This window comes from Rhopilema esculentum, chromosome 20, assembly GCF_057945365.1.
Source record: "Rhopilema esculentum isolate cy_ngs chromosome 20, ASM5794536v1, whole genome shotgun sequence".
In the NCBI taxonomy this organism is placed as follows: Eukaryota; Metazoa; Cnidaria; class Scyphozoa; order Rhizostomeae; family Rhizostomatidae; genus Rhopilema; species Rhopilema esculentum.
In genome coordinates this window covers 7,284,000-7,295,298 of record NC_142834.1, presented here as the reverse complement: position 1 = coordinate 7,295,298, position 11,299 = coordinate 7,284,000, and the positions used below count along the sequence as shown (strand labels likewise).

The 11,299-nt window shown below is 36.9% G+C and overlaps 1 protein-coding gene across 1 annotated transcript; it reads right to left on the bottom strand.

Moving 5' to 3' along the window:
* Positions 1-603: 603 nt before the first annotated feature.
* On the bottom strand, positions 604-3,547 carry LOC135687267 (induced myeloid leukemia cell differentiation protein Mcl-1 homolog). The gene is made up of 2 exons (XM_065203788.2): positions 2,962-3,547; positions 604-2,590 (listed from the first exon to the last, which is right to left on the bottom strand). Exons 1-2 carry the CDS (start codon positions 3,466-3,468, stop codon positions 2,480-2,482), a joined length of 618 nt encoding a protein of 205 aa, XP_065059860.1. The 5' UTR covers positions 3,469-3,547; the 3' UTR covers positions 604-2,479.
* Between the last annotated feature and the right edge of the window lie 7,752 nt (positions 3,548-11,299).

Below are 11,299 nucleotides of genomic sequence, written 5' to 3'. Positions count from 1 at the left end.
TCGATTCTTAGTGCTCTTATGGATTGTGTTCTTATAAAAAACCGTGTAGGCTTATTATTTCATGTAAATCGTGAGACTATTTCGTGTCAATATAGTGTTCTTTACGAACTTATCGATCCTAAATATCCCACAGATGAATCAAACCAAGACCTCGATATATATCTCAGTTTTTTGCATATTTCCCTAGTGTTCCATTAAATGAAAACATCACGTTGCCCATTAAATTTTTAATGCTTCTGCTTGCATACACTAAAACTTCGCATGTTCATATTGATAAGCTCAGCCCCGCTCAGCATGAAAACAAAACACACTAGAATTTATGTGTCTTAATTTCAAGGGCATCTGAAAGCGAATCTCGTGATTTGGCTACGATGTTTTGACATGCCATGGCTTGCTGAAGGCGAATTCGATTCTAAAACCGCACAAGGTTAATAGTCCTGTCAATTGAAATATTCTGCCAAATTTTCCAGCAAGGTCAGATAATAAAAATTCAATATGTTTGGTTGATTTGCATTTTGGTTGCAGTTACTTAAGTAATTCTAACATAGGCCTTGATTTGGAAATTTTGTTGTTTAGCTTTTGGACTCAGAATTAGTGAAAAAATTGGTGACTATGGCTTCATATTACATAGAAATTAAAAGTCCAACTACTGAAATAACTCAAAAACTATTCACATTTCAATTCGAAGCTTGTCGGTCAAGTAGGTATTAAAAGCAAATTGATTGAAACAAAATTACAAATAATGCTTTAGAAAAAACAACCCAACATAGACTGGCATTCATCATAGTACACATGTAAGCATTTTATAAAGCAGCTTTGAATAATTGATATAATATGAACTTCCTATGTTGAAAGTTGCTTTTACTGTGATTTTGAAATAATTAAAGTTTAAAACATTTGGTTATAACAATTTATCTATATAAAATGAGCAATAAGTCTAACTTGAAATCCTACATCACTGTAATATATTCAAATCTGAGCCATGCTATTGTGCTAATGTAAAGTTGCGTAGATGATGATTAGAAAAATGAGTCATTGATATGTATCTATTTGCAAAGCTAATTTTGGGCTCGGGTATAGGTCTCACATGTTTGGCAAGGTTAGAGAGAAACTGGTGCCAATGATTTGCGAAACTATCTTACACAAAGTCAATGAAAGGTATTTGAAGTCCACCTTCAAGATGTTTGTCAATTCTTTTAAAGTTGTTTGGTGCATTATCAAGATTGCTATTTTAGTTTTAACTGACTCTTTCTCGTCATATGCCAGTCTTGCACATTGTAGTGCATGGCCCAAATTTAAATTTACATACTTACTGTGTCAGATAATCGTATAATGGTACAGAATACACAACAGGCCTTCCAAGGGCAGCCTTTCCAGTAGCCCGGGTTAATAACAAAAACAGGTAAAAAGTTATCTGTTGCTGTGTCGCGTTCCCACTTGAAAAACGACTAAGTTTGAAAAGGGGTCTCAGAGAGGGTCAGTTTTAACCCGGGTATCTTTTGACCCACCTGCGAGTTAATGGAAATGCCAAAACCAGGATAACTTCTGGGAGCAATGGAAGCAAAACCAGGTTGCTTCCATTGGCCTACAACGATGGAAATTGAAGGATCATTGATGCAAAAACTGATTTCTCTTACAACTTTTCACTCTGAATACATTTTGACCCGGCTTAGTGGGAATGGTAAAAAACGGATTAAAAAACGGGTCAAAGAAAAATTGCCCTTTCCATTGACTCACTTTAAAAACGAATAACTTTTAATCCGGTTTTGTTTTAACCCAGGCTAGTGGAAAGGCTGCCTAGGAAAGGTGGACAATCACACACATGCATGCACACACTCACACAACGTAACACAACTTTCCTGACATTACAATGTATGCCTGATTTGTTCTTTACTTGTTTACTTTCACCACTACCCGTTAGCTTTGGTGACGTCATTTCTTTTGTTTTGGTGGTCATAGAAGTTAGGGTAGTTGTCTTTAAAAACTGTCTTTCAAAACTTAAAGTATAAAATTTGATTGCTTTTTTTAAAGTTTACATCATCATTTTAATGTGGTTAAAAAATGACAAAAAACAAAAACGTCGAAATGTAGTGTAAATATAATCAAGAATGGGAAATTCCCGCAGGTACTGATTTCTTCTTGAGAAGGCCTGAATGGAACCAGCATAGCATACTCATAATGACCAGCATCTTTTAAGATATCACAGCTGACTAGCCCTATGACTGTGGTATCTTCTTGCTATAAAAATTCAACATTATTTGCCTTGATCTTCATCTGGCAATCCTTGTTCTTTAATTAGTGCAACCCAAAGTAAACTTTATTTTCTTTGAGAAAAAAATGTTGATTTGATGCAATATGCATCAAACTCTAAAACCATGTCTTTAAAAGACAGAAAACTGTGTATATATAAAGTCTGATTTTCTGGTGTTATGCAGTGTACAATTAGAAAATGTGTTTCCATCATATTATTACTCTTACATCATGCTCTTGTATACAGCAGGGTAGCAAGTGCCCCTAGTCCAAAGGTAGCTATCATAAAACCCTTCCATATTTTCTCTGATGGATCAGAAAAGTAGTCCATGAAACCATCCTGCAGAAACAAAAGGAAAACATTCTAACAATTTGATTACACAAGTATCTAAATTTAATTAAACACAAGTTTTGGATGGTACAGATGGTACTTGGGAAAACTTATGATATAAACTTGGTTTTACTGGTGACGCAAAACATAAAACAACATTGTTACTTAACTACAGTTTTTAAATGAATAAGGACAGAATATGTATGATATCTAAAACCTTGAAAACTAGATAAAAAGCCTTAAAAACTACCCACAGCTGATAAAATTTCGGTGCATCCTGGTTTTTTAATGGCTCATTGGCCCTTTTTGATTACAATTTCGAGTCAAAACACTGCAATATTTGACTCATTTTTAAAATGAGGCCTAAGGACTCGACTCACCCATCCGCCATTTTTCATTATCCATTCTTTTTTATCCATGATAACTTTGGCGGTAGTCTTTTGGATTTCTTCAACTTTATCTTCCATGTTGTGGCTCAGGCAATAATCAAGAATTCTTATGAACAGAGCGTAAGCAGCAACAATTCTGCCAAAATTACAGCCATCCAGGAACAATTCTTGGCCAACAGCTTCCACAGTGGCAACTACGTTCTCTGGTGTAAGAGTTAACTTTCCGGCCATTTTGTTAAATGTTATTTCATGTTTTAACAACATTTGTTTTGTGAGTTCTTCCATCTTTTCTCCTTGTCTCAGTGAGGCCGTTCTTTCACCAAGTCTTCTTTTGGTAAGAAACACTGCGATGTTGAAACTCATAATGAAAAACGGGTCTGATGATAAGTCTTGGCCTTCAGTTACGATTGAGTTATCATCTTCCTTCTCATTTTTTTCTGAAGACACTTGATAGTGTTGCATGTATCTATTTGCCAACATACCTAAATTCGGTGCCATATCAAATCAAGTTGAACCCGGTCCCTCTCTAATGTCCCACTTGTATCTTCGAGGTCGATTGGGAAAGACAAGAAATTTTACAAAGACGTCATCACATATATTATGCAGTCTTATTATGCAAATTACTTTATGATTTCCATGTGACTTTTTTAGTTACGTCATCGATATATCTGCAGGTCTGCATGAACTTCTCACACAGATAGAGATCTGACGTAATATTCTGAAACCAGATTACTTCCTTTCAGTAATTCTCAATGTATGAAAGGGATATTGTACTTTAATTTATCAAAAGGAACTGAGAAAGACTTTTTGTTCTACAACGTTTCTCCCTCAAACAGAAACAGAAAGATCTTTTTAAAGGATGTAATGCAATTTTTTAAAGAAGGAAGGGGCAGGAGAGGGCAGTTATGTATGTATTGTCGGCTACTCGAAGACAAAACGTGAGCAGATAAATTGATTTGAAAAGCCTAGGTGAAAACTTGAGGTTTAGCGGTTTTTGTAATTTAACAGGGGTGCATGGTAATTTTCCCCCTGTTAAAAAAGGGGCGGTAGGAGATTCCCTACCCTGGGTGCCAGAGGCTCAACAATTGAATTTTAGAAATATTATCAGGCCCATTGTCATAAACGAGGGCACCACCGCATATATATATATTTATAGATTCGGATCATTGCCTTTTGAGGCTCTGTTACCCAGGGTAGCCTGCGTTCCAATGGTAAAAAATATAGTAAGCGGGAATATGTATAGTGATGGGTGTCAATAGGCCGATCGGAGAACGCGCTACCTGTAGAAAAAAATTGTAATTGGAGTCCGTGAAAATGAATCACACAGTGGGTTTTTTGTTCGTCCATTCTACAACTGCTTGGTGGAACGAAGATTGGGCTCTACCATTTATCTAATCTGCCGAGAATTTGAATTGCAGAAATGAATCCAATTTACTCTTACATTTTACACATATATTGAAGGTTTTTGTGTTTTCCTGTAAATCAATTTAAACTTCTGTTGCATTGCATTCAATAATCTACACGTCAATACTAGAGATATACCCTCGATAGCTCTTTTTAGAATTTTTTTCAATTGTCCTTCATCAAAATCTTTTGCGAATGCTACATTCGTTTGATTTATTTGTGATTTCATATTAGCTAGCTTTTACAAATCAATTTGTTTGACATTATGATTTAAATTAGCATATGCTGGTAAATTTACGAAAACGAAATGCTGCAAGCTGCTGTGAGTGGTGACAACAAGAAGCACGGTCATAGAGTTCTCGCAGTCACGTGATCGGCCGTCATTCCAGTTCTCTGAGAAATGACAACTATAAAGTTAGTTTTTGTTAAGTGAAGATTTCTTTGAATCATACAGAAGTTTTGTAAATGTTTCTAGGATGACCTTGTCTTCGAATGTTTTTGAATTGAGAAATGAAAGTGAAAGGTCACTTATGCGCTTTTTGCGAAAGTAGAAGAGAAAAATTTGCATAGTTCCAAGAACTACAGTGGAAGCCAGGAACATATATTGATTCAAATAAAGTGCGAAAGGGGCAAAAACTATTTTACAAATAAATGCACAGGCACTGTTACCTTTACAGCACTTGAACCTATATTCAAGTTTTTGCCAAACTCTAACTGCATATAAACACTAAGCTTCAGTTGGCGATAAAGCAATGATAGGTTGTCTTTCGCTTATTCAGCTAATTATTCCAAAGCATGAATAATACACGTCCTGGTGGAGTAGGGGCGAAGCCAAAGAACATTTTCGGGGGGGGGGGGCAAAAATTCCCATATATGCTGATAAAAATTGTGTTTCTAAGGTGCAAATGTTGGGCACTTATATACAACATGGCCAAACTGTTTCCCGTGAAATCTTGAGGCATTTGTGTATACACAGACAACTGTTCTATGCAGAAATAAAGTACACAATTTAGGTGAATTTGTATATCATTGTTCATATGTCTTTGAAGTTTGATACTTTAGAGCATTAGACAGCAGACTCCATGCACCCCCTGCTACGCCTCTGTGTCTGAAACTTTCTGTCACCTTGGCTTAGTTTCCGAATCTGCATCGATGTATACATTAAGTTGAATTTTGTCTTCTTTAGAACCCTCAAACTTGATTGACAGTTCCTTTGATGCAACGAAGGATTCTTCTTAGCAGCCCCCCAATGTTCCCTGCCAGGATTTAAAGCGAAACGGCTGACATATCCTAATTCCTGTGCTAGGTCAAGTTAAGTTCTTGTATCTGCTTCAGTTAAGCCCCAATAAGATGTTGATACCTTGCTTTTTCAACAGAATCACTTTCATTCTGTGGCAGCCTTGCGTTCTACTCTTGACCAGTAGAAACAACTTTACAATTTGACCATTCTTAACTTTTCAAGCAAGTTCGTTAGATTTTTGTTTGGTGAGAGAGCACAAAAATAATTGCACATAATTACCTTCATTTTGTTAGTCAATAGCCTTGAATTAGCCTTTAGTTATTGTTACTCTACATTTTCCTGCCTACTGCCAATAAAGTTATAATAATGATAACTTTTCATTTTAATCAAATTAAACTACAATTACAAACCTCTCTATGACATAGGTAGTTTGCAACTGGCTACCCTGAGTACCAGACTCACTATTTAATTTTATATATAGTAAATCCGGTACCCAGGGTAGCAACTGGCTAGCCTGGGTTTACAAGATAAGATATTGCAATCATAAGTGCAAAAGGGAAAACTGAGAAAAAAGAAAAAACAACTAAAACTAAAAAGGATGCTATTCCGGGTCGGTCCATGGTCTATTTTTGCAACAAAATTTGTTTTTATGTAGTACGAATGGCAATGTTGGAAAGGTCATAGAGGAGATACCGTTCTTGTTAATGATCAAAAGAGAGAGAATCACACATTTAGATGAATAAGTTGCAGGAATTGCCGAAGACATCAAAAGAACTCCTAGAAAGATTCACAAAAGAGACAGATATAAACTGCCGTTGTAAATCAGATAAGAGAAGAGCATATTTGCCTTAACTTTTTAACTTAAAACGTAACTCGACGAAGCATCTATATCAAAAGTATAACGATTATGCAGGGTGAACAGGGTGTCAGAAACACTCCGCCCACCTCGGGGTTCTTCAAAAAATGATGACATTTGAATTCATTTGACGCATACCATTTTAAAATACATTCTATCTTCATTCCAACAATATCATGTTTTGGCACTTTCATTAAATAATATATTACTTAATGGACCATTCAGCTATTCAACAAAAGAGTCTGGATCGAGTCATCTTTTTATACAATGGCTTGATTGAGTTGCATTGAAAGAGCATATATCGTTTTGTCATCTCATCATGCTTGAACAATTTCAAACTATTGTTTGGCTACATTTTCCTAGGTAGCTCTTGCCCTTTTATTGCCCTTTAAGCACGAAAATGATAGTATTATCCCTAACAATGACTTGGAAGGATCATCTTCTCTCCTAAAGAGGCACTGGTCTCCAGGCTTGCCAATGTTATGTTCTCGTTACGTTGCGCATCTGCGGTGCTGAGATAGGTTTTTGCGAAATCAAGGGTTGGTGGCTTTTTCACGTTTCTTTTTGTCAAGGAAGGGATTTTTGGTGCACAAAAATAAAGGGGCTGGAAGAAGAACTCGCGCTAACAAAGATGACTGGCAGCCAGCGAGGAACTATAATGAGGAACGGCAACAGCAACAACAACGGCTTTCTCTGTATTCATTGCACCGAATCGTCCAGATCATCGTCCAGATCATCCATCGTATCTTTCGATGATGTCTTTGATTGATCCAAAAGATTTTCTGTCCAAAATGTAAGTCTGTTATGTGATTCAGCGCTGATGTTGCCAAAGTTTGGCCTTATTTCTTTGACTTGGTACCGGACATTTCTTGCACATTTCTGAATCTGATTGGCTTTTCGGAATTTTATTTTCTTTGTGGATCTCTGGATTTTTTAAAGGATTTTAGTGGATTTTTGCGGATTTTTGGCAGGGTGTACGAGGATTTTTGGAGTGATACACCCCTTGCTCCCAATCCCCTATTATGTTTTTCTCGGTTGCGTCGCAACTCGCATTCTTTTCTATTTATCGAATCCCCCATTTGCTCGGCTCGTTTCTTTTCTAGCCACTTGATAACGGGTTCATGCTCGAAAAGTCGTATTTTTAGCAATCAAACTGTTATATTTTCATTATATTCCGCAAAGCCACGTCATCATTCCTGCTTGTATAGAAATTTGATTCCAAGAAATGTTCTGCCAATTGCAACAGATATTTTTGCAAGGGGGTATCTACCAACATTTACAGTATTTGTAGCAATGTTGGTAGATATTTTTGCCGAGAATATTCAACAATAAATACACGTAAATCAGTAAAGGCTACATTCACACTTGTCGCACACCCCTCAATAGTATATCGATTGGGAATTTCAGGTAAAATCCGCCCAGTGGAAGAAACGATTTAGGTATTTCAGAGACCTTCATGTCTTAAAATAAATTAAGGATCAAGCAAAGGTAGTTGTCTCCTTGATATGAAGAAAGGTAAACAAACTAATGATTTGAAGATTTGAAGATTTCTTGTTGGCACAAAATCTAAAAATCCAGGACCTCTTTAGGTAAAATGTCTCCTAAAGTTTCTCGGTAGAAGCATCAACTACACTGAGTTACAGATTTTTTGTAACATTCAAAGGGCATGCTGAGATGGAAAGAGGGATCAGGGATCTAAATTGACAACCAGTGCTGCTTGTTACCTAGCTTTAGAAGTAACTGACAATATGGATTTTTTCAAGACCACGCGAAATTGTAGAAGTTGTTTTTATTTGCTGTACAGTTTATTTGCAAAAATAAAAGAATTGTCAATAGGATTAGGAGAATTACTTTTAGTAAACTAATGCTTTTCATCTGACACTCTTCGGAGTTTAAAACGTCAGAACATAGATCGAAAACTCTACGCTAAGAAAAAAGAGTGCATTTTCTAGTGAACTAGAGGCATCAATATACGAAAATCTTCTAGTCCTTCGGCGGCAACCATGGTGCCTTTGCCCGTCCTGACATACGGAGTTTGAATTTCACTTCCTTTAAATCGTTCCCCTGGCTCTGGAATTGTCCACCAGGTTCTTGAAGATTCTTGAATGCTTTAGACCCCCACTGAAAATAACAAAAAAAGATTTTAGAACGAGTAAAAAGAGAATAAATGTCCAGTTTAAACTTCATTCATTCAGGGTATGTGGAATTTTACAAAACTATAAGCAGTGCCGTCGGAACGAAATTCATATCTGGGAGGGGGGACTGCCCATTGTATTCCTTCTCATTTAGTACACTGTTATAAACGAAATAGACTACAGTCTGGCAATTATTGGGGAGGGGGCTCCAGGCCCCCAGCCCCCCGGTTCCGACCAGCCTGATTAGGAAAGTCTGTTATTATCATATAAAAATGGAAGTTGCGAATTATATGACACACAGTTAGTAAGCTTGACAAATTGTATTGCAAAAGTTTGTGACAGCAACTTAAGAAGTTCAGGTAATTATTTTTAATCAGGTAAATTTGTTGTCCATACCACCCCCCCCCCCCCCCAACAAGGCTTGCCTCACGACACGACGGCCCTGTTTTTCAATCGTGTTTTTTAAATACTTGAAAATTTGATTGCAATTCCTGTACTTTGAATGGAACCTTTAAAAAAAGGTTCATTCCCAAGTCAAATCTTATTGCTACCACCTGATGAACTAAGATTACCCCCTAATGTCATGGACAGTTCCGCTTTCTTTGTTCGGCGCAATGAGGTAAAAATAAACACTAGAGTGCGAACTCCTAATCGAGGCCCGAGGCCAGCATGCGCACGGCTACCATTTTGAATGCATGGCAAAAAAGTTCCATGCAGTACGGTAGTCATTACGCGTCGCCAGCTTTTCGGCAATATTGATGTTTCTAAACCGCAATGGTAATTTCGTGTACGGCGTACGGATGCCAAAATAGATACGGCAAAAATGTTTTGAGCAGTGATCCTTCAATGGATCCTTTGGGAAACGGAAAACCTATCGCGTTTCATAGGTACGGTATGCCATGCATGTTTTGGCCTAAGAATGTGAAATGTCATACTATGCGATGAGCCTCGCGGCTGGGAATTTTTTTATCGTCCCTATTTCTATATGGTGAACTTTAAAATGGTTTTGATATTCTTTTGTCGGCGGAGAAAATACAACTTTTCTTTAATGCAAGTTAAGTTTTATGTATGTATTAATTGGTTTGTACATGGCTTTTGCTAGAGGATTTTGAAAAGCGTTTAGTAAATAAATCCTAATAAAGCAAACTTCGAAACATCTAAAATCCTTTAAATTTTGTAATTTTATGTTTCAAAATTTCAACACAAAAAATAGTTGAAATTAATATGCATTGCATTATACTGCAGGTTTCCAGCCAATGAAGCACTCCGTTTGCAATGGGTTAAAGCTATGAGGCGTGATAAGTGGGCCCCATCAAAGTACAGCTACATTTGCAGCGAACACTTTTTGCTCACTGACTACACTGTCCCCCCTGGTCAGCCTTACACAAAATTAAAAAAGTCAGCTGTTCCATCAAAATTTAACTTCCCCCCTCATTTACTACCAAAAGTAAAAAAGGCCCGCCGCTCCATTATCTATGCAAAACCAGTAAAGAAGAAAGCAAGCCCAGCACAAAACACAAAAAATGCCACATTTAATATCAAGGAACATTCTTATTGTAAAAAAGCTGAAACAAAACAATCACCAACAAAATTAAGACTTAGAAGGAAGATTAAAACTCTACAACAAAATCTAAGAAGAAAAAACAAGAAAATAAAGTCATTGAATGATTTAATTCAAGCTATGACAGACAAAAATCTCCTCAGAGAAGAGCCAGCCAAACTTCTGAAAGACCAATTCTCTGGCCTCACTTTGACAATGTTTGAAAATCAAATAAAGAATTCAAAGCGAAAAGCTGGGGGTAAGAGATACCACGAGGAGATTAAGAAGTTTGCCTTAACCCTTCATTTCTATTCGCCTAAGGCATATCTATTCATGAGGAAAGTCTTTGACCTACCACATCCATCTTCTTTAAGAAATTGGCAGTCTTCTGTGAACTGTGAGCCTGGATTTTTCAAAGATGTTCTAGAAAATCTTGCTGCTCAGCTTGCCAACAACACAAACATGTCTGACTGTGCCTTAATGATAGATGCAATGGCCATAAGGAAGCAAGTGATTTATGACAAGGGCAATCAGAAATTTTCAGGCTTTGTTGATTATGGAGGTTGCATCCCGGAAAACAGTGAAGACCAAGCTTCTGAAGCTCTAGCATTTCTTCTTGTTGGTCTGAGAAGTCACTGGAAATGTCCAATAGGATATTTCTTTACAAATAAGTTAAACGGGCAAATACAGGCATCACTAGTTAAGAGTGCATTGTCCTTGGTTGCTGATTATGGCTTTAGGGTTTGGTCACTAACTTGTGATGGCACATCTGCTAACCTTGAAGCACTTAGGTTACTTGGTTGCTCATTCACACCAAATTATGATGGCATGATAGCCTCTTTCCAACACCCGACTAGGCCATATGATGTTTATGGAGTTCTAGATGCATGCCACATGGTTAAGCTAGCGAGAAATACATTGGGCGAATATGGGAAATTTTCTACAAATTCTGGGGATATTATTTCTTGGGAATATATTGAAAAATTATGCAAGATGCAAGAAGAGGAAGGTTTAACTTTGGCAAACAAAATTAATGTAAACCATGTGCATTGGCAGCAGCATAAAATGAAAGTAAAATATGCAGCTCAGACACTGAGCTCATCAGTTGCTAATGCATTAGAATTCTTAAAGACAGACTTAAAACATGCTGAATT

Coding starts and splice junctions, on each gene's coding strand:
- LOC135687267 (XM_065203788.2), bottom strand. CDS start 3,468: ATGGCACCGAATTTAGGTATGTTGGCAAATAGATACATGCAACACTAT. Junction 2,591..2,961: donor TAATGAAAAATGGCGGATGG/GTGAGTCGAGTC, acceptor TTGTTTCTGCAG/GATGGTTTCATGGACTACTT.